We start from the raw sequence: 23,341 nt of genomic DNA on the forward strand, positions 1-23,341 counted from the left end.
TTTTATAGCCTATATAAATGTTCCAGCTCCAGCTTTGTTCCCAACCCACTTCACCCATGTATAATATGATGATGTGGCATGGCATGTGTTCCCGACATAATCTAACATTATTGTATTCCCATTGTACACAGTGTTATACTGATGACGACTGATGATTTATTAATTGAGCTGTTAAAAACTGCAGCAATGTACCTAGAAAGAGTTGGACTACAACACGTCTACACACACACAGACACACACACACACACAGACACACACACACACACACACACACACACACACACACACACACACACACACACACACACACACACACACACACACACACACACACACACACACACACACACACACACACACACATACAGAAACATGTTTACATACAAATAGTGTGTTGGAAAATGTCTATTTGTGACCACTGATTCATCAGTAGTTAATGCAGTAATACTCTGGTTTATCTGGGTTTGTAAAGATGTCATATGACGACTTCAGAAGTTACATTAAAATGGTTGGTATCAGACCTAATCCGATGCTGAAACAAATACTGCAAATGCAATTCAGTCTAATATGGGTCATCTATAAATCTGTCCTTGGAATAATAGTTTATGGTATTGACAGTGTTAATTACGGCATCAGTTGCCAAGACAATAAAATTACAAAATGCACCTATGGTAAAAAAAAAAAAAACACAACAGGCCAAAGAGTTTTCAGCCACTGCTAGCATGGCAACATGCTCACAATGACACTATGCTATTGTTGAGCAGGTATGATGTTTACCATGTGGTTTAGCATGCTAACATTGGCTAATTAACAGGATGATGGGAATGTGACCAAAATGTTGACAGGATGATGGTGCAAGAGTAAAAAGGAATTCATCCTCTGGGGATCGTATACAACTTTCTGACAATCTACAGTAGCATAACTCATTTTAACACTTTTACCTTATGGGTTGGATTTTTTGTTTTTACCACAAGACACAGAGAGACAATTTCAAAAGCTGAGTTATGAGATGCACAGTGAAATACAAGGTGATCCATTTTAAGGTAATGTTGCATATCGTTCCTCCCTCACCGAGTGTCATTTATTTTTTCTTTGAAAGATAAATATCCCAGTTTTTGGAAATACCATTAAAGCAAAGAGGGTAGAATACAGCTAACGGACAAAACATACAGTAGAAACCTGTTCTGCAGCATGATGAATGGTGATTCTGTCTTTCCCTCTGTGTCAACTGCAGTAGGCAGATTATTCAAGCATTGTGTTTTCATCCAAAAAGGAGGTAAAGGAATCACTCTTTTACAATTGGGTGTATTGGAGGTGAATTATTGATCCACAAATTGCTGAAGAAACTGAAAGATGCATGTGGGCAGTCCCCTGGAAATGTATTATGATCAAAGCACTTTGAGGCTATCAGCATTATACTGAAAGTGAAAGAGGGTTTTTAAAAAAGAGAGGTTAGAAATCCTATATCAGAGTGTATCCACAGTGACAGTTTGGATTGTGAAGAGAGCCTTTGTCCCGGTAAGCAGTTGTTAAGAGCAACATTTCCCCCTGTCTACCAAGTAAGTTACTGAATACAAGAATCTCCAAGCCATATATGGGCATGTGTCTCACAAAGATGATGTCACCAACGACTGCAGGGGCTCCCCTTTCATTAGAAGGAATGCCACAAAGAGTGGGTGTGTGCTCCTGAGCCATAAAGATAGTTGCAGCAGGGCATGTAGATAGTAGAGTGTGTGGCCTCGAGAGAAGGATGCAGGTTTAGTTAGAGGGCGTGAAACAAAAATGAAAGAAGAAGGATCTTGCGTGATGATCGTAGAGAGAAATAGCTAAAGGGTGAACTTTGCACTATTGCTGTAGGTTCAATGCGGAATGAGAGTAATTGAAGGAAATAGAGGCATTAGCAGCTGTGACAAAGCATCAGCGTTAGATAGACAGCATTGAAGGAAGAGAGGGAGAGTGAGCGGGTCACAGAGGAAGAGACAGACAGAAAGAGAGCGGGAATAGGAAACAAGGGTGAGGAGAGGCTGCTTTCGTTCAGTCCTTGGTGTGTTAGTGCTTATTGAAGGCTCCCTGTGTCAGCACCATGGGAAAGTCAGGTAAGTGGAAAGTGCATCCTAAGGATTTTTACTTTGATTGTATCCATTTGGCCTGAGTCAGAACTTTGCCCTGTATGTGCATCCTTGTTTACTGTATGCTGTTGTTGAGCGTTGCTACATTTTGAAAGAAAAGGACCTAACTCCAAATGTTTAAAAGTTGCTTCCAGTGACATTTCAAGACCGGACAAGTCAAGCTGTTACTGATTCTTAGTTAGGATTCCAGTTTCAGCATGCTGAGTAGGCTTCAGACAGCATTAGTGTTTGTATTGTTTTGGTGTGTGGCCATTTGAATGTGCCCATTGTGTAGGGCACTCGAGAGGTTGTGGGTCTTATGAAAAGGCCTCTGAGTGATAGGCACCAGGCCGAGGCGGCGGTGGTGGTGGTGGTGGTGGTGGGGAGGGGGTTGATGTGGATGACGTTTTCTGCTCCATCATCTGTCATGGAGTTGTACTCACTGTCTGAGGTCACTCAGCCTTCAGCTGGTGAGACTGTAAATCACATTTCAGCTAGAGTTAGGGTTCTGAATCCTTGTATCATCGCGTCTCTGTCAGTTTTTTGTTGCCGGGCTGCCAAACTCTTCTCTGTCTCTGTCAACTCTCTTTCTCTCTCTCTCAGCCTCCAAACAGTTTTCCGAGGAGGTGCTGCACTGCCATAATGACTTCAGGAAGAAGCACCAGGCTCCTCCACTGAAGCTGAGCAGAAAGTTGAGCAGGGAGGCTACGCGGTGGGTTAATGCACACACAGTTCACATTAAAAAACGTAATAAGCAAGGACTACGTATACCAGTCATTGTGTCAGTGACAGTTCCAGGCTAGCCTGTGGAAATAAATAATAATAATTGTTTCCATTGTGATTACAAGTTTTGTGGACAATTAGTTGCCATTAATTGTATTAACAAATATTTTACAAATTGTATTTGAAAAGATTAGGCATTATTCTATTATTCTGAGGTTGAACCTTGTGACTGCAGTGATTCTGTAAATTGGAGTAAATGCTCATAAAGTAAGAGGATAAAACCTTTTGGTGAGAAAAGAGATTTCACTTAACAAAATCTGATTAGTTCATGGAAATGTAATTTGTATAAGCCGCAGCTCGTCTTAATAATATTATCAACCCAATGACCAAAAGCAACTGTTTAGAAAAGAACTGGTTCCAGTGCCTACATTGCAAATTTACACTCTGGATTGAACCAGGAATTATTGTATTGTTTACCTTAAAGGGTGGAGGACAGCACAGTGCAGCAATACTTCTTAGGAAGGCTAAATCATAAAAGGAGATACAGCCTTTAGTTATACGCCGCTTTCTGTGTTCTGCTTCTGTAGCCAAATTCATTGAGAAACTAAAGAAAAGAAAACATTACATAGTATATCATTTAGCTGACAAACTTATCCAAAGCGAATCCCAAATGAGACAGTTTCAGACCTGCCTATCCACAACTTCTCTATGTCTCTGTCCACAGTTACGCTGAAAGTCTGGCCAGCACACGAATCCTGAAACACAGTGTGGAGTCCAGTAGAGGGAGCTGCGGAGAGAACCTGGCATGGGCCTCCTATGACCAATCAGGTACATATACACTTTACAGTATAAATGCATATACACATACTATATATTATATTTATAAGCAACCTAAATTATTTATTTGCCCTCTTTGTGATCCTTATATAACAGACAATGGTCAAATAAGTAATGAATAATTCATCCATCCATAGATATAATAGTTTAGTCTACGAGGCTTAAAGCAGGCTTTCCCAGCCTTGAAAGTGAACAGCTGCTATGTATTCCCCCTCCACTTTGCACTATGTGTGAGAACCGTGCTGAGCTGTGAGAGACACCATGACTCATTCCACAAATATGTCAGCATCTCCTACAGCACAGTACTGGTTGACATAAAGTGCGGCACTGTAAACAACGTGTGCCGAAATAGGATTTATGGTTGCAGGGTGCAGTCCTCTTTTCTTACATTGCTGTCATTCTGATGAACATGTACGACCCATGACTGATTTGACTGTTGACTGATTTAACATGTTGTCCTGTGCGCGTGTGCAGGAAAGGATGTGGCAGACCGCTGGTATGATGAAGTGAAGCAGTACAATTTCAACCGTCCTGGATTTTCCTCTGGCACTGGTGAGATTCACACACGAGAGGGTCTGTCCGTCTCTCTCACTTCCTTTCATGTTTCAGTCAGTGGCAAATCTCCTCTAGTGTGCAATCGAATAACAACAGATTGACTAAGTTCAATATCATGATAATCATGAGAAATCATCAGAACTCTTCCTGTGTTTAATATCAATATGGTTTCTGTATGACAAATCACATGCTAAATAATAAGTTAAATAAAATACATTATATAAGATATAATAATATAAAAGGTTAGTTTATCGGTGTATCTGCAATTATCGTGATGATTAATTAATCGTTGGATTTCCAAGAGCAGCTCCCAAGAATCTGTCATTTCTGTGATTGCTGATATGATGTGTTGTATAATTTAAGTCTGGACTTTTGTTTGGATAAAACAGACTATTAGTATATCATTATCAGCATACATACATATGTCAAACATAAATTTTAAATTTTGAAGAAATCTTTCCTTATTTCTTATTAAATTTAAGTATCTATTTCCTGCTCTGTTTCTCCTTGTCATTGTCTGTTTACTCAATGTCAGTTTCCCATTCTCAGTTTCACGTTTACCCAAGCACGGGCAAAGTAGTTATTATGTCCCACCTCAGTCAGTGTGTGAATGTTGGACTCAGTGACCAGTCATGGAGAAACAGAAGGGACATCACAATCCTCTGTATCACTCTTCAGCCCACATGTCTTTTACAGTCTGCTCTTATTTGCCCTGACGTGCTCGCATAGCTTCAGCACAGATGAAGCAGATCAATCCTAGTGAGCTCATCACACTGATCCACCCAAGTTGCCTGATAGAGAAAGAAAGGGATGAAGTGTACAGAGCGAGAGTAGAGGTATGAGGTGAGAGAGGAATTAGGATTCATACATCTGTAAATATTTAGAGGAACTTAAGTCCTCACTCCACTTTGACCGTCAGTGTTTTGGTTCTGCCTTTTTCCTGCAAGCATTTTTTTTTCTTCTATTCCTCATTTCTCATTCCATTCTCCACACAGGCCATTTCACGGCAATGGTGTGGAAAAGCACTCAAAAGCTGGGTGTGGGTAAGGCCACTGCATCAGACGGTTCTTCTTTCGTGGTGGCCAGATACTTCCCAGCTGGGAATGTCACCAACCAGGGACACTTTGAGAACAACGTCCTCCCGGCTAAAACCACCACCTAAAGATGTCAACATGACCAACACTTGACTCAACCCCAAAGGCAATTATTCCATTTTTTTCCAGGAGAGTCTGAAGTGTCCTTCCTGCACTGGTATAGGGAAGACTCAGGAGAGCACCACTTCCTGCCTCACAGAGATTACTACCTTGTATGGATTTAATGAGATGAACAGCTCTATTGCAGAAAGTCCTATGCCTATAATTTGAAAATGGACGACAGTGTTTAGAAGGAAGGAAGCACGACTGTTTGTCTTTACTAACAAAACATTTCCATTTGCATTGTATAACCTTGATTTAATAGGTCATGGTCATACATACTGTACCTGTGACAGTATTTAATCCATTGATGCCAATACTCTCAGACGTTCACACACTGACATACTCCATAGCCTCACATCTGTATTTGTATAAGAATGGGAGCAAAAGTCTGTCAAAGGGACAGGCTTCGCACATTTACATGTCGAGTCATTGCTTGTAATTTAAATGACTAAATATGCTTGGTATGAGTTTTTGTTATTGCAACCACTTGTCATAGCAGAACACTGCAGTGCTATTTGTTTTGTACAGTATTTTTTTTCTTTTTTACAATAAAGTTGATAAATTGACAGAAATGCATTTGGCATCTGTTGGTGCACACTTGTGTGATCTGTTTTATGTGACATTATAAGAGGAAATGAGAGTTTAATTTCGTAATTTTCTCTTCTACTTTTTTAGAAAACCGAGACATGTGAGTCTCTCCATGGAGTATGATTAAGATAGTAACAGGTTAGCATTAAAGGCCTGAATAATTGGGAGACTTGCATACATCTTCTGGGTCCGAAACAACATTTTCAGTGCAAAGTATGTATTTCATATTTGCAGACTGCAAATCATTAAAACAGCATGTTATTTTTAGCTTACGACGCAGCATACTTCTTTCTCGATGTTGCCTTTCCCCCAGCCTCTGCCACCAATGGACCACTCGTAGAGCTATTGAACAATTGGATCACATATGCCATCTTTCAGATCAAACACTTGAAGCAATTTATTTTACATTTACATTTAATATGATATTTTTAACAAAAGGAAAAGTTCGTAGATGGACTAATTCAGAACACTTGGAAGGGGGAATCTATTCAGGAGAGTTTAAATATAAAGGCCTGTGAGTGAAAGTGAGGATTGTAAAGGACTGTCCTGTTCTGAATGTTAAAAGGAGCACCAGCCCTCTGCAGTCTTCTTAGTAAAAAGCAATCTTACAGTGCAGTCACAGCCCACGTTGGAACAGACTTTATTTAGCAGATATTGGGGGATGCAACATACAGTAGCAGCGATACAGAAGAGTCAGTGGCGTTTAGGCTTTTCAGGCTGGAGGGAGGGGGGTCAGAAGTCAAATCATCCTCACCACTCACATGGTCAGCTCCTACATGGAAGAGGGAGAGAAAGACAGAAGAGACAGAAACAGAGAAGACATTTGAATACTGGTACAGTGTGTGTGTGTGTGTGTGTGGGGAGGGGGGGGGGGTGTAAAACAGTGAAGACTGTATTTAAATAATCTTATGTAATAGATACAATTCTGATGAAAACATAAACATTCCAGCTGATTTTTACTTGATTGAACTAAAATTGGAAAAAGACAGACTGCTTGAATAAATAAAATGCTCTGGTAGGTTAGTATGGGAGGCAGTGTTTTTTGACCATGCCAACTTTTGCTAGTGATCAGAAGGCAGCTTCATATGACTTTCAATGTTGTCGAGATACAAAATCATCTGCGTCACTTACAACTCCCTCTTAGTGTTAGTTGTTGCTGCCACCTAGCGGCCATCACACTTCACTGATGACCTACAGAACTGTAGAGGTTGCTCAATAACTGGGGATAAACGCTGCTACTCATTTGTCCTCTGCACTTTCTCCCTTTACCACCCCACCATGCACTCCCATGCTCACTGGCCACAACTCATTATTTTGTTCACCATCTGCCCTCCCTCTACCCTCACACTCTTCCTCTCTCGCACCCTCCTTCTCCCCCTCTCTCCCCCCTCCTTCCTCCTCACCATGATAGCATTCACAATGTCATTCTTGTTGTGTTTCAGTGCACGGACGGCCTTGGCTCGCGACACATTGGCCTGTGCCATCACCAGCTCAATATCCCTCTGCTCAAGACCTCCCTCATCCACCTGATGTACAGAAAGACGGACAAAGACAGACAGAGAGATACAGTTAACAACACGATTAACCATTTTACAGTGCAGCTTTTACTGTTCAGAAATAATAGTTTTGTACCTCTTCTTCCTCTTCTTCACTCTCCTCTTTGATGATGAGGCTGGGTGGGACAGGGGGGGCCAAGGGAGAAGAGGTCACAGGAACCTTGAATTTCTCTGCTGCTGCTTTGTGAGCCTGTTGGGATAGGTCCTCGATCTGAGAAGAGAGGAGAGTTCATAGCAGTGGCAAGCAATGCAATACACGTACTGGATCTTAAATAATTAAGAAAGAAAGAAAGAAAGAAAGAAAGAAAGAAAGAAAGAAAGAAAGAAAGAAAGAAAGAAAGAAAGAAAGAAAGAAAGAAAGAAAGAAAGAAAGAAAGAAAGAAAGAAAGAAAGAAAGAAAGAAAGAAAGAAAGAAAGAAAACTTACCTTTGCCTCTCCAAATACAATGTAAATGTCCGATGCAGGGCTTTTGAAAACATCTGGTCTGCTGATGACAAACAAGATACTCTTGGACTTCCTAATGGTGATTCTTGTCACACCATGGACTGGCTTGAGACCCAGTTTAGACATGGCCTACATACACAAACAACAGCAGAGAGAGAGAGAGAAATAAGGACTAAATAAAACAAATTAAGCAATAGCAACAAAGGAACAATTGATTTTTCAAAGTTTAGTTCATATCTTTAGTACTGACCTTTCGGGCCTTCTTCTCACTGCGGCTCTGTTTTGGTCTGTTAAGCCCTTCCTCTGCAGAAGAGATAGACTAAAAGAAAAAAAAACTATGTAATTTACTTGACTACCCTGTGTTAATTTCATATGTAAACTTTGCTTAATTCAAAAGTTACATTTCATATACCAAGTAAGGGTTCCACTGCTACTTGTTTTCTCATGCACACACAGGTAGCATTGCAATTGATGTTTATAGCAACAGCATGCAGTTTGCTTAATAAAGAAGTGTTTGTGACTAGCATTAGTCAGTATGGCTGTAGTAGATCCTTAACTGAAAATATAAAGGAGGTACATCAATAGCAGGTTATCTTTGGGAAAGCTAACATAATAATAATAATAATAATGGATAGGATTTATATAGCGCTTTATTCCCTAAGGACTCAAAGCGCTTACAGGGTTCCAGGTTCCATTCATTCACACACAGTCATACCGGTGGTGGTAAACCACGATAGTAGCCACAGCTGCCCTGGGGCAGACTGACGGAAGCGTGGCTGCCATTCCGCGCCAACGGACCCTCCGACCACCACCTCAAACATACAGCAGTCATACACATTCACAACAGGCAAGGTGGGTGAAGTGTCCTGCCCAAGGACACAACAACCATGACACAGGTGGCCGGGCGGGGATCGAACCGCCAACCCTTGGATCATTACATAATGCAATTACTTGCCAAATATGACATATGTGTGATTCTTTTTCATGTATTATGTTCTTATGTTGTCATGTCAACATCTCTAAATAATATGCTTTATAATGTTCAGGCTGTCCGTTTGATGAAATACGTTTTGGGTGTTTAAAAAAGACATTGGTAAGTACAGGAAAAGATGGTTTACAATAAAGCAGAATGAACAGACTGACCTGAGGCTCTAATGGCCTCATTGGCTCTGGCTCCTCTAACTCAGGCACCGACCCCTCACTCTCAGACTCATTACAGGAAGCCAATATGGAACCTAAACAAGCACATATTCAACACAAAATTCAATATACAAGCAAAGTGTATTATATCCTTATTGCCATAGAAACAAATCATCATAGTATAATTAATTAGGGCATACGTGACTCTCATCAGAGCTTTGCTGATGAAGAGTGTTCATTAAAAACATCCAAAAGCCACTAGGGAATTTAATTAGCCTATGCAAAATGTATTTCATTTTGTCCTAATACTATGTGATTTTTACATTATGAAATGTGTTATTGGGAACAAAAGGGCACTCTTCATCCATAATTTAAACTGTGAATATAATGCAGATAATTTACGTTTCTTATTATGTTGTCTGCCATGAAAGCACAGCCACTTGAACCATTATGCCCTTTATAATTAGTTCATACTGATATGCATGAAAGAGAACACAGAACACAGTTTGCATGTGAAACGCATGTGCGAGTGAACAGTATGCCCTGTACAGTATGAGGTCAGAAACTAAACCACTCACAATTGTTTTTGAAGGATAGGTTGATCTCTTCAGAAATCTTGTGGCTGTGGTTGATTGGACAGCCTGACTGTCTGTCAGTTATATGATGGGAAGAGAAAGGCTGTATTTCCTGCTGATTGGATGGACCAGTCTTTTTCAGCATGGATCTGCTTCTGTTTCCTGTGACTATTCTGGGCTGGAGTCTGTGACCACGTTGAGGGAGTCCACCTTCATCCTCACTGTCTGTCCCCTCGTCGGCCAAACTGAGACCTTGCAGAGCACATACTACGGTAGTTGATCATATTTTTTAGTACGTAAAAAAAAATAAGATGGGAAAATGGTGGCCTTATTCATTGTTCAGAACTGACTGTAACTGACAGGGTAAGGAATTACTCAGTGTGTATTATACTGTGATATTAATCTTACAAGTAATCACTTATATACTCACCTCTGTACCTGTCTTCGGTGCTCCATGTACAACCTTGCTTGATTTGTTTGTTTGGCTGGATGTTGAGATTACACTGAGATTGTGAAAATGACTGAGATTGTGGACAGGAAATAGAGCCCGAAACACACGCTGAATCTAGAGTCCCAGAACCAGGTGAAGACGATTCTTGGGTTGGCTGGGACAGGCTTAACGGCAAGGCAGTGGATAATGAGGGCGAGGAGACACTTGTGGCAAATGTGGTTGGCGTGGAAAGTACCACATTGACCTCTTGGAGGTTGTTGTTAAGAAGCTGTTTAGAATCAGGGGCTTGTTGTGTTGTAGGGGAGGTAGAGCAAAGCTTAGGGGTAGTCTGGCACATGGACAGTGAAGCAGAGAGGACAGGTTGGGATTCCTGCACTGGTGTGGGAAGATCATCTTCTGGGTTTGTTGAGGCACGAGGTAAAGGAGACGAGGAGGAAACAGGTGATGTTGAGGAAGAAAGAGCCAGAGAGTATGATACGGCATCCTGGTGAGGTGGGCTGTGGCCATTACCTATGTTGTTGTCATTAATATCCACTGTGATTCCTATCTGACGATCAGATAGTGGTCTGTTATCAAGCACTTCCTGTTTCTGATGTAACTCTTGGTTCATTGCCACCACAACGTTGAGATTGTCTGGGGCATGCGTGGTAGCATTGCAGTATCCATGGCAAGGACTGTTGACATCAAGACCTGGATTGGTGTCCCTCTGCATGTGTGAACCACGTTCAGCTTTGTCTGTCCAAGATGTCCCCTGTTGACAGTCTGACAACAAAGCTTTGTTTGCCATTTGGCTTTTCTTCGTTTTAAAACTGTCTGCAGTCCCCTTTGACAATCCATCTGCAGTGGTATTTAATAAAACAGAGTTTCTTTTTGGATCATCAACAGATTCAGGACTAGAGTAAGCATGACTGGCTGTCGGTGAAGCCCTGTGTTTATTATGCTTCCCTTTCCTACCTTTCTTAGCAGCAATCGGTTTATCTGCGCAAAATTCCCCCGTAGGGATATGACAAGCAAAGTGCTCTTGTTTCTTCTGTGCCGGAGAGGTTTTTCTTTCCTTTTTGCTATTTGTAACTTTCGCTTCACCTCTCTTTTTTGCTTTTTCTTCTGCTTTTTCTTCCTCCTCTTCTTCCCCTGAGTTACAAACAACACACTGCTGTCCTTTAAAGGCATCTTTAGTCTTTGGTTCATCAAGTCTGTCAATCACAGGACGGACATTACCTTTTCTTTGGCCTTCAGTCTTAAGCTCTGCCATCTCTGGTTCTGACTGAGAACCTGACTGAGTATTATCCAACTTCTCCTGACAAGTTCTAGCTCTGGATTCATTAGATTTGCATTTAGGAGTGAAGGACCCAAAGGATCCATGTAGCAAAGAAAATGCTGTGTTACTCCCTGGGTTGGGTGTTTGACACTCTGTAGTAGTATGGAAAGCTTTTTTATCCAGTGAACAGAGATGTTGGCTTGTTAAAGATTTGTCCACATGAGTTTCAACTAATGGCACTGAGATGCTACAGATACTTTCTTTTGAAGATGGTGCCTGTGTGGTGTCCGTTGTCTGCTTTAAGACGCTGTCTGTTGGTTCTTGCTCTTCGTCAGGAATTTTCTCAGAAACCTGAGGTGTTATCTCCTCAAGTGGAATATTAGACACAGACTCTCTAGCACTGACACTGACACTCTGGGGTCTCACCTCCTCTGATAGAGCATTCAGACTTCCACATATGGCTACTTCCAAGGAGTCAAAGGCAGAGTCATTGTTATTGTTAGTATTGTTCCAAGTGTCTTGTATTTGTGTGTCTGTGTTATCTCCATCATTGTCCAGATTTAAATTACTGACATCATCCTCTGGGAATCTGGAGCTTCCATCCTCTCCTCCCCCTGCTTCTGAAATCTCCTCGATGGACTTCCAATGGGCCAAGTTGGACTCAGACGCTCCCTCTCCCACCAATTCGTCATGCACAATCTGGTCCTTCTTTCCACAAAGACTGTTGTTATCTTCCTCATCCAGAACAGAACTCAGAACATTGTCATAGTTCCTGCACACTTCAACGTTCATGTTGGAACCCATGGAGGTCTGTATGTTTTGGCCCTCTGCGTCACACATGAGTAGACTCTCTGCCTCTAACTCACACCTCTTCCCTAGAGACAGGGAGAGAGACTCCCCTCCTCCCCAGACACCAAACTCGGACCCTGATCCTAACCTTAGGCCAATACCTAGCACCATCCTATCATTACACCAAGCCCCAGCTACAGGTCCCATCTCCCTGCTTTTGACTGTCTCTGAGTTTTCCCTTTTTGGTGAGATGGCTAGTGGCGAGTGTGGGGATCCAACAGCTCCCAAGACCCCCTCATCAGTACTCAGGGGGTTTTCCCTCAGGTTCTCCTGGCCAGAATCACCAGGGCCATGTTCAGGGGTTAGGGCCAGATTGTCAGTAAGTTCTGAGATGATCTCTGGAGAGGCAGAAACAGGGATATTACTGGGGTTGGGACTAGGGTCTTTAGGGGGGTAGGAGAGAAGAAGAACACCTTTGTTCAAGTCATTGGTGGCTGTGGCCATATTAACAGAGGGACCAGAATCAATGCTTCTGCCCTCCACAGTGATAGCCTCAACTGAAGCATTTCCATTCTTTTGGTCAAGCTCAATTTCCGACCTGCGAATACTGGACCTACACATTGCCTCCGCCCCTCCAGGCTTATCAGATTTATTGCAGAAGGACTTTGATAAGACAAGTCTACTTGCTCCTACAGCCTTGTGACTTTCTGGATGATAATGACGAGGCTTGATGAGCAATTTGAAAGAGTCTCTTTCTGGTTCTTCTGTGGGTTCCTCTCCTGAAGAATCATTGATCTGTTTAAAATCAACATCTTTAATCTGGGGATATTCCTCTGCAAATTCTTCTGGAGGAACTGACCTGTTAATGCCTGATGTCTCGGGTTCAAAAGTAGCAGAAAGAGGAAATTGTTTTAACTTTGGGTCAGTTGGAGCATGAGTGCCAACAGGAGCGGTGTAGGGCCTAAAGTGAGGGCTGTCTTTAGGCTGCTCAAGAGGGTTAGAAGAACTAGAGACATCCACCATCTCTCTCTCACTCCGAATCTCATTCAGATTGCTGGAGGTGTCTGGTTGACAAGAAATTGCTTCCACATGACCAGATGGTTTGTGGGAATCCACTGGTTTTTCGGTGCTCACTTGCTTGTGCAAAGGTTTTGGCGGATCTATTCCACTGGTAGATTGCAGTTCAGTGTCTGACTGAGTTTCAGGGGGCTTAGGTTCATCCAGCGGTTTGGGTTCAGTATTGTTACCATTGGGATGGGCAGCAATGGCTTCAGACAGACAAGTGGTTTGGTCTACTAATTTAACCTGGCTTGGTATTGTGTGAAAAGGTTCAGTTTGACCAGTTTCAATAGTGGACTTTTGCTCAGTTTCTAGTTGGATTTCAGTCGATTCAAGAACATCCATTTCTGTGGGTTCCAATGATTGTGCATGCCTCTCAGTACTGTATAGACGTTCGTCTTCCTCCCCATTATAGGAGGCAGAATCTAATGAGTCATCTGTATCGTCTTGAAAACAGAAGGATTCGTCCAACCCCTCATTGATAGATGTTTCTGAAAGTGAATGAAGGTAAGATGCTGAGCTATCCTCGCCTGTAGGATCCTCTACTGCTTTGTGATCACACACCTTCTCACCATCTTCCTGCTCTTCATTTTCCACCTTTTTTTCTTCTTCAACCACTTTCAACTCTACCCCAGCTTCCTCAACTGCATCACCATGGTCGTCATCATCCTCATTATCTTCATCACAGACAAAACCATCAGCAGTGCCATTAGCATTGCCGTCAACATCACCGTTAACATCATATCCATAGTCATCATATTCCTCTGCATCATCTTCATCATCTTCATCTTCAACATCTGCCTCATCCTCTCCTGCTGCATACGCATTACTATTGTTTTCTTCATTTCTTTCATTATCTCCTCCTATGTCATTATCATCCTCTGTGGGAAAGAGGGTGATTTCCATTGAATCAGCCTTAAAGATTAGGCTGGTGTGAAGGGGAAAGGAGATGAGAGAGGCAGGAATCATCATGTCCTCTTCTGGTATATCATCAGCACAGTCTGCCTGGGAGAGCATGAAAGAACTATGGCCGAGTCTACCAAAAACTCCAGGACAAAAGGCATCAAGGGGGATGACCGGTGAGTCAGGGCTAAGACCAGATGAGGCCAAGGTCATGTTTTCTGTGTCACTAGTGATGGCAGAAGAAGACAGTTCTGGGTGGTCATCAATCTGTCCATAAAGTTCCTCTGACATACATTCCTCCAGTTGCAGTTTCAGGCCCATCTGTATCGGTCTGGAGTACTCTGCTCTTTCCCCCCTGGCCTCTTCCAGTGGGCAGAGTGAGCTTTCAGACTCTCCCCCATCCTCTTGAGAGTCTGTGCTACGGCTGCTACTGCTCCTCAAAGGGGATGTATCCTCAGTAACCCAGCAAGGACGACAACTTTCTCTGGTAAGCTTGATCTCTTCACCTTTTAGACTCTCTTCCTCCTCAATGATAACTGTCCCTGTTAGACCTAGGCGTGAATTCATGACGAAGTCCACAGGACGGTACATGCAAAAGTCCCCTGCCCTTTGCTCCTCTCGTTCTGGACCTACTCGTCCCTTTTCCTCTCCAACTTCATCCCCAATTTCTGATAATGAGCTCACAAAGCAAGCAGGGGCCTCCTGTGCTTCTTCTGTGAGGAGCAGGTTGGGAGAAGTGGAGGGGGAGGTTGAAGATGTGTAAGAGGAGGTCCAGCTGCCACCCTCTGCTGTGATATAAGAGCCAGAGGGAGAGGTAAGAGGAGAGCAGAGGTCCTCACTGTCAGAGGGAGAGCCAGGGGAGAGGGGGCAGGCTGGAGAGCCAGGATATGAATGATGTTTAAGGTTTGAAGAGCGGGAAATCATCTTGATTGGGGTGGAAGGGGCAGTGTAGTACAGGTCATGGTCAAGAGATGAGGGCACACCCACTCGTAGTGGGTCAACAGCATAGGCTGGCTCAGAGAAGGACAAAGCAACTGGGCAGGTAGGCTCAGAAAAAGGGAGGGAAGGCACTTCATCTTGGGAAAGGGTTGGACCCTCTTCCTGGTTGTCTTTCAAACTGTGTTCTGTTGTGATTGGCTCTGGGGAGAAGGAGGAATGGCAAAGTGGGTTGTGACAAGGGGAGGAGAGTATGGTTTGGGGTAAGACAGGGTCTTTTTGCTGCTCATGCTGTTTTTGGGCTTGGCTTTCCTCATTGTCGGTTTTCAGCTGGGATTCTTTTGCTTGTGACTGAGCATCTGAAAAGCTTGGAATACCTGGCAAAGGGATAGCCTGACCACTTGGTTCAACAAGGGCTTTCCCTTTCTGAATCTCCGTTGTTTTGAGCAATGTCTCTTGACCCATTACAACCCTTGTGGCAATGGTCTGTGGCTCTTGATAGTCACTCTCTACCTCAGAACCAGTCAGGACCTAGGCAGAAAACATTAAACATATATATTATAGTTATTATAGTTCATATCTGTATACTTGTGAAATGCATCTCGAAGCATATCTGCTGTAAAATTGCAATCATGCTCATACACACATAACACACCTTGATCCTCTCCATTTTAATAGGAACATGGTGGCCACATGGTCCATGACCACCTAACTTTCCTGACAATCTGGGTGCGTTGTTGTTGCGATGGTCGGATCCTTCAGGCTGAGGTCTTGGAGTACCAGATGAGCTAGGTATTGCATAAAATAGCCGTGGCCCAAATGGAGAGGTGCATTCTGGCAGTAGCTTCTGAGGAGTACTGGGAGAAGGACTAGAACCACTGTCACTAGGGGAGGAGCCACTGTCACTAGGGGTGGAGTCAGTGGACGGGTGCCTGGTCATGTCTGAAAAACAGAAAAAGCGGTACGAAACAACAAGTTCAATTGATGGCAGGAGCAGTCGCATCAACATCTGTATTACAGTTTTTTACGATTGCTTAACCACAGTGAGCACAACTGGAGCGACAAGTGCAAAACTCTAACAACAGTATGCAGAGTAGCGGTTCATTCGGGCCAAACTCTAGCTCGTTTTTCATTGATAAAACACAATTCTCAAAACTCTACACACCTATCTCATGGCTTAACCACAACCTGCACAACACTGTGGATTTCCAGCACTTTTTTTCAAACGCTAACACACTACTGCCACAACTGTAAACCACACATTCAAAACAGAATGAATGCCTAGTGCATTTCAAACACTGCAGATTGCAATTTCAACTGAAACACTAAGAAGGTGTCTTGTTTTAGACTGGTTAGTGAACATATACAGTATAAAGGGAAAACTCAAAAATATATATTTTTTTGTAAATGGCCCAATGAAGACAGGTTGTTGGAGGGAGAAGAGTGGCAGTGAGAGTGTGGATGTGTGGAGGAAGACAGAGCTGTAATGTCTGATGAAATACAGTAAGGGCTACACTGATAGACCCTGTTGTGAATCATGGTCTCTCATTGAGAGAGGCAGGGTTGAGAGTGCAACCCAATCTGCAAAAATCTAAAGTTGCATCTGTAATACGAATTTTCCAGCAAACAAACAGCTTAGAGTTGCATCCTTACAGTAAATGACAACATTACAGGAATTGATTTCTGTATTACAATTATAGAATATTTACACAGATAAATACTACATTTGGAAATGTTTTCGATAGAAAATACAAAATGTGTATCTATTGAAGCAAACTTCTGATTTTCATTTATTTTTGTTTTCCTAAAAAAACTGGTATGTTATAAAATAAACAATTTCATGTGAAAGAATTTCACCCTTTCATCAAAGAAAATATTACGTAATTTGTGTGAAATAACTCAACTTCAAACGTATGTAACGTTATGTATTGGGGTTTGATGCTAGTGTTTGTACTCTGAGCATATTCTGAGTGACAGTGTGTGTTATCTCAGTGAGGACAATTCATAGTGTTTGCTGCACTGAGCCTATTTTGCAGGTCCAGTGACTGTTGGTAGTGCAGACTGTAGTTAGAGTTTTGCACATTGAGCTACAGTTGTGCCCACTGTGGGTTAGCAATCGAAAAAAACTGTAAAGGAAATAACTGGATCAGTTTGCATTTATTGTACATTTCTACTATAGTGATATATGAACAAAAAAGTGATTATTTGAGGTTAGTGAATTATACAAGCACAATTCCCCTTTACTTTCTTCTCCCACACATAAACTCAGAGAGAGCTACAAAAAGGCACTAAAATGCCACTCAGTTGATCAAAGATCTCTCATAAATTCTGACTTAGACACTGCAAATGGCTTTGGAAAGCAAAATAATCTCCTTGACTGGAGATATCAAGTATTAGAAGTTTTTTTTAACTGAATAATCCTGCCAGCAGTGGTCCAGCATAGGGATGAACCCAATATATGGAAGTGGAAAACAATAAATGCTTCTCCAAATACATTGTAGTATCTTACTTTATCTCTGTGGTTCTCTGTCTCTCTGTCTCTTTTTGTAGCAACAAGCACAATTACACAATTAGCCAGAGGCAAAAGGAACTGTTATTGAATTACAGTGTTCTCTGTTCTCTTGTCCTTCTAGACCATGCTATCATCTTCATAACTGTCATCAGGAATGAGAACACATAGAGAGGAAATGACAGGATGAATAGAACATAAATGGGTCATGGGTCTATTGTATGGGCAAGTAAGGGAGAGAAAATGTCCTGTCAGTTCGACTGCTTATCTTTAATGATTTTGGTATGTCGGATTGATGATGACATTAAAGGTTAAGTAAGCGTTTTATTTATGTTAATATAAGTGTTAAATCGCTCTTTATTCATACAGTGATCCCTTATATAGTGTGCGCGTTTCATAAAGCCGATCTCTCAGTCCCTCGCTCTGCATGTAAATACACTTTTCGGGGATCCCACTATTGATAACCAATCAGAAGAGAGAACGCTACAAACCGGCACCCGTCTCACTGCCGGAGTGCCGGTGCACGACTGCACGTGCAGAGCGACATACAGTCCCCTCCATAAGTATCGGAACAGTGAGGCCAATTCCCTTATTTTTGCTGTAGACTGGAAACATTTGGGTTTGACACCAAAAGATGAATATGAGACAATAGCTCAACATTTCAGCTTTCATTTCCAGGTATTCACATCTGGATCCGATACACAACTGAGAAGATATCATTATTTGTAAAGGAACACCACATTTTTAGGCGAGCAGAAGTATTGGAACAGATAGACTTTAAATAAATTAAAGTAAATAAAACGTACTATTTTGTCGCAAAACCTTTGCTTGCATTAACCGCATCAAGCCTGTGACCCATTGACATCACCAAAGTTTTGCATTCTTCTTTTGTGATGCTTTTACAGGCTTTCACCGCAGCCTGACGTGACGTGGGGACGAGGGAGTGGACTGCTAACTGCATTCACTGACAGGAAGTTAGCTAAACTGACCATTCTGCTTACTGAACCTTTAACACAAAACCATACATTCACTGAAATATCCCTAACGGATTTAATATAATCAACACGGATACATTTTTTTTTAACTCTCTTAACTGGGCCATTGCCACAGTGACCTCAATCCACATGCTGATTGTCCATTAAATACACAAGTGGCTCAGCTCGGTGCCAGCCACAAATACACAAACCTTCTCACACACACACACACACACACACACACACACACACACACACACACACACACACACACACACCCCACACACACACACACACATCCACTCGCTCTGCCAGGAACCTAGATATCACTTACTCACTAATTCACTCTCTGTTCCATATCCTCTCCTTTGTCTCACTCCCTGAAACAATTCCCCATGTAATCCTCTATTTTCCTTGTTTCACTTTTAGCTGTGACTATTTGCTTCCATCGCTCGCCATGTTCCTTTTTCCTGTTCACATGGTGTACCTCCTTAGCCTCTCCTCCCTCCCTGCTCTCCTACCCTGCCTTTGGTGTGGATGCAACCATCAGCACATAGCGGTCCTGCCTGATCCCTGCCCAAATAATTAGCTCTTGGTATGTATATTTGGGTGAGTGCTGAGTCATGCCTAAGAGACTCAAACCTGCTAGTAATCAATTAGATGCACAGTTGACCATACACACAAAAAACAAATATTGCTCTACACTGACATGTACAGTACAGTTTGATATGGTTAATGGTTATAGAACATGTCATTATGATTGTTTACTCCTAATAAAAAAGGCACTTGGCGTTGATGACCACATGCACAGCCTTAACAGAAATGTAGTTACTTATCTATATTTGACAAAACAACTGCATTGACCACATTCAGAAGTAAATGCTAGACATTGGTATCGCATGTAAAAACTCCTTAGAACTACCTTTTTGCTGGGCTGCAAAATAAGCCAGTGATATGAATTATGTCTGCTAGCATAACTGTCAGTCTCCATCCCTTAGCTGAAGATTCGGTGCTGCAACTAATCCATGTCTGCTTCTTTTCCCCTCCCTGTCCCAGTTTGTAGGCCTTAATATGTGGTAAACGCAGTAAGTATCAAACACAGGGCATGCCATTCGAGGAGCAGGCCGCAGCGAGCAGAGCAGACTAGAGCTGCGTCACAGAGGCTGCAGCGCTGGCCCTAAGGGAGCCTCTATTTCATCTACTCAGATTGTGCCATAAAGAAGAGACACCCCTATGGTCTCACATCCGGCAATTATCTCTCCTCCCTCTGCCAAGAATCAGGCCAAGAAATCTTAAAATAATTCACACCTAATAACAGATCAGGGCAATGATAAAGCTAAAGCAGGAACATTTCCAAAAAAAGCAAAACTACTTCCTACAGAGAGGTGGCAGGGAGCTGTCTCAATAATAGCCATTAAGGTTATCCATCATAGGGCTCTGGTGTTAATATTCATGGTACTCACAAATGCTATATTGTGTGCAATAACTGTCAGAGACACAGTAGTCGCAAGCTTTTCTTCCAATGACCACAGCTTCACTCTTACCATTATTGCTTGACTGTAATGAAGACGACAATAATAAAATCCTGACCCTCCCAATCTCTCTTTGGCACTGAACCAATCTTGCCTATTTATATTTACCTCTCCCTATAGTACAACTGTTCATGTATTGCTCATTTCATGATTTAACCGCGTCAGATATAAAACAGCAACATGAGCAACACCTGACAATATTTTTGGCAAACAGTTGGCCACAATAACAATAGCTGCAGTGCTTGTTTGGATGTGTTTGTGTGTTCCTACATAAAGCTGCCATGCTGCTGTGTCATGTTCCTGCTGAGGGTGGGGGAAGGGAGTAGCCACACTGCACTGCCCCTGTACAGCTCGCAAACAAACTGCTATTTGGACGTGGATGCAGATAGGGTGGCACTGGGGCTGAAGATGAGGTATCGGGGCGGAGGTATAAGGGTGACAAGGCCAGGGTAAGGGTGAGGAGAGGACAAGGTGCTTTGGTTCTGATGAGGACAGGCTGGGGTGTGCTGGGGAGAGAGCAATTACGCAACGCTTTTAAAATACTCAGACGATGCATTTTAGACAGGAGATTGTTTGTTAATTAGTGAGGAGGAGTGCGTAGAGGTAGGCTTGGAGTTGACAGTAGTGCAGGCTTTGGGGAGGCTGCTAAAAGCTAGGAGCTGAAAGGGGGGCATGCGGTTTAGTGAGTGAGCTAACAAGCAGATGCATCGCAGCTTGCTCAGAGTGCACATGTACACACATAGACAGATAGAAATTACCCAGCTTTAAACTGATTGTTCTCCACATTAGCAGTTTCAGACACTTTCACTTGCCCCAGTAGTGTCCATATGTCTGTCATGCTTCCACTCCCCCATCCTTTCCCTATCTATCTAGCACTTGATAGGCACTATCCCCATCTCCTCTCCTTGATTATGACATGGTCTCTCTTTTCAATCGTAACACTGTCTTTTCTCCATCCCAAACCCCCAGAGGTCCTACCTGGTCCAGGGAGCCCCGTCTCCTCAGCTCCCTGCTCGGGATGCTTGTCGGTGGGGACAGATCTGTGAGTGCTCTCCCCCGGCATGCTTCTTGCTGGCTCTGTTTCGCTCTGACGCAACAATAAACCATACAGCCGGAACAGACAAGGTGAACAGGGAGGGAGTGAGACAGAGAGAATGAGAGAGAGAGAGAGAGTGAGAGAAGATAGGGAGGGAGGGGGGACCTGAATGCTCAGCGACCCAACACTCAGCTCTTCCCTGCAGCACGTGTCTATGTGTCTGTGTGTGTGTTCCTGTGTTTGTACATGAGAGACAGTAGCCTATAAGACAGGAAGAGAGAAAGAGAGAAAGAGTGAGAGATGGTAGGATATGCTGGTCTCTCTCTATGTGGTGCGGCACAGTGATGCTGCTATCGTGGGCGGGTGTTTTAGAGCCTCATGATCCAGTTGTGTGAGCGTGTGTGTGTGTGTGTGTGTGTGTGTGTGTGTTTGTGTATGTGTGTGTGAGTGTGCATGTGTGTGTGTGTGTGTGTGTGTTGCGTGCGTATAATCTGAGAGGGAGCTGCAGCATTCTCTCTTGATGCTCAATTCCTCCCTCCCTCCCTCCCTCTGTCCCTGCCTCCTCTTTCCTCCTCGGTATCCCCCCTCCCTCTCAGTCAAGCTATGACTTGATTCTGGGAGATGATGTCAGCAGATTTCAAGCGCTCTCTCAGTGCTGCCCTCAACCTTCACGGAGAGTACTAGTACTGCAAAAACAACAGGAAGATGGAGAAATCAAGGAAAAGGAGGGGGATTTGGGAGAAACAAAACGAACAGGGTTAAGAAAACTGAAAACAAAAACCTAAAACTATTATGCTAATCATAGGCTATCATCTGCCTCCTGCTCTGATTGCATCCTTAACGACTCAACAGAGAAACCTTTCATCCGCCCCCGAGGACAGCCAGCTACAGCATCTGTTTCTTTCTCCCATCATTAGTGACCTCTCAGGCACTCTTATTAGTTCTCCTCTGCCTTTTCTCTACATTTTGCAATAACGAGAGGGATAGGCTACATAAGGGAAATAGAAGGACAGAGAGTGGGCGGCATGCACAGAGACAAATGATCAGCTTAAGCAGTTTCCATGGTAACCCAAAAGTTCCCATGATAAAAGCGCCAGCTCAGCAATAATGATTTACTGTATGTACTGGATGATGCCTAATAGCCTCTGTACAATCTAGGTGACCCTTGAAATATAGCCGCTGATAAACTCACAAAAAAACAAAATAATTAAAAATTAAGGAGGTATGTGAGTTTACGGAACAGAAACAATTTTTTTACCAACTCTGTCTGTTTCAGAAAATACTTCTCAATGTGCAATGAATTTGCTTTTTAGGGAGCCTATTGTTACATCTGGCCAAGGACTGCATATGGAAACTAGCCTTCTGGCTAAATCTGGCATATTTACAGAAATGTTTATTAATATGCACTGTACCTGTCAAATAAACAAACAAATAAAAAATTAAAATAAAGTAAGCTATATGTACAAGTCTGTTCATTACCCCTGCCTGAAGACATTGCTTGCACCTGCATACTGCTAACCCATCAGATAGGGGGATATACAGTACTACCACCAGGGAGTTTAATAATGGAAGTGCTAGCAGGGCTCTTTGCATTGGTCCACCTAATCGATCCCATTAATCCCTGAACATTAGGAAGAATGACGCAGGCGCCATGCCTGTCTGGATCAAGTGATGTTTTAACAAGAAAAAAATAAATCATCTCAATGTTCATGTTTAATTTCCTGTTACCTCATTTACATATCTGGCTTTCTGTTATCCATTGGCTCATTCTCATTTTCCCTCCTCTGCCCTGGCCTTTGTCAGTCCTCTTCCCTCTGCCAAACAACAGCCTTCTGATGTCAGGGTGCTGCCCATGATGTTGAGTAAGCAGCATCAAAGTGTTAATTTAAGAAGCTTACCTCTGTCTCTTCATAATCTTTGTTATTGTTTCATGTGATTACCAGTTTTTTTATCTGTTTTTATGTCTTCTTTATTTTTGTTTTACCTGACTTCCCGATTGTATTTGTATCTTTTTTTAAATCCTTAATTTTCCCAATGTTTTTATTACATCTCGTCTTTTTGCCATTTGTGATCCCGCTTATATAAATAAAATGTATTATTATTATGCACTTTTAAACTTGTCCTCACTGCAAATGAGTGACACCTCAGTGTCCTTCAAGTATAAATAAGGGT

At 42.5% G+C, this 23,341-nt stretch overlaps 2 protein-coding genes across 2 annotated transcripts; one reads left to right on the forward strand and one right to left on the reverse strand.

The window, feature by feature from the left end:
- The first annotated feature begins 1,746 nt into the window (after window positions 1-1,746).
- On the forward strand, window positions 1,747-5,943 carry glipr2l (GLI pathogenesis-related 2, like). The gene is made up of 5 exons (XM_080039135.1): window positions 1,747-2,096; window positions 2,712-2,820; window positions 3,556-3,659; window positions 4,143-4,220; window positions 5,219-5,943. Exons 1-5 carry the CDS (start codon window positions 2,084-2,086, stop codon window positions 5,383-5,385), a joined length of 471 nt encoding a protein of 156 aa, XP_079895261.1. The 5' UTR covers window positions 1,747-2,083; the 3' UTR covers window positions 5,386-5,943.
- Window positions 5,944-6,662: 719 nt separating this feature from the next.
- Window positions 6,663-21,154, reverse strand: nacad (NAC alpha domain containing). The gene is made up of 11 exons (XM_080039570.1): window positions 21,112-21,154; window positions 15,774-16,060; window positions 11,392-15,649; window positions 10,153-10,908; window positions 9,726-9,974; window positions 9,151-9,242; window positions 8,258-8,326; window positions 7,990-8,136; window positions 7,640-7,774; window positions 7,411-7,533; window positions 6,663-6,779 (listed from the first exon to the last, which is right to left on the reverse strand). The coding sequence occupies exons 2-11, from the start codon at window positions 16,056-16,058 to the stop codon at window positions 6,765-6,767; spliced, it is 6,129 nt and encodes a 2,042-aa protein (XP_079895696.1). The 5' UTR covers window positions 16,059-16,060; window positions 21,112-21,154; the 3' UTR covers window positions 6,663-6,764.
- Between the last annotated feature and the right edge of the window lie 2,187 nt (window positions 21,155-23,341).

The sequence above is a fragment of the Ammodytes marinus genome (genome assembly GCF_949987685.1).
Source record: "Ammodytes marinus genome assembly, chromosome: 13".
Classification (NCBI taxonomy): domain Eukaryota; kingdom Metazoa; phylum Chordata; class Actinopteri; order Uranoscopiformes; family Ammodytidae; genus Ammodytes; species Ammodytes marinus.

Excerpts from the sequence above, each read along its gene's own strand:
- glipr2l (XM_080039135.1), top strand. Across the intron at positions 2,821-3,555 it reads TTGAGCAGGGAGGCTACGCG|TTACGCTGAAAGTCTGGCCA; the intron begins GTGGGTTAATGC and ends CTCTGTCCACAG. Across the intron at positions 4,221-5,218 it reads TGGATTTTCCTCTGGCACTG|GCCATTTCACGGCAATGGTG; the intron begins GTGAGATTCACA and ends TTCTCCACACAG.
- nacad (XM_080039570.1), bottom strand. The coding sequence starts at position 16,058 with ATGACCAGGCACCCGTCCACTGACTCCACCCCTAGTGACAGTGGCTCC. Across the intron at positions 9,975-10,152 it reads CACCGAAGACAGGTACAGAG|GTCTCAGTTTGGCCGACGAG; the intron begins GTGAGTATATAA and ends GTGCTCTGCAAG. Across the intron at positions 9,243-9,725 it reads CCTATCCTTCAAAAACAATT|GTTCCATATTGGCTTCCTGT; the intron begins GTGAGTGGTTTA and ends GTGCTTGTTTAG.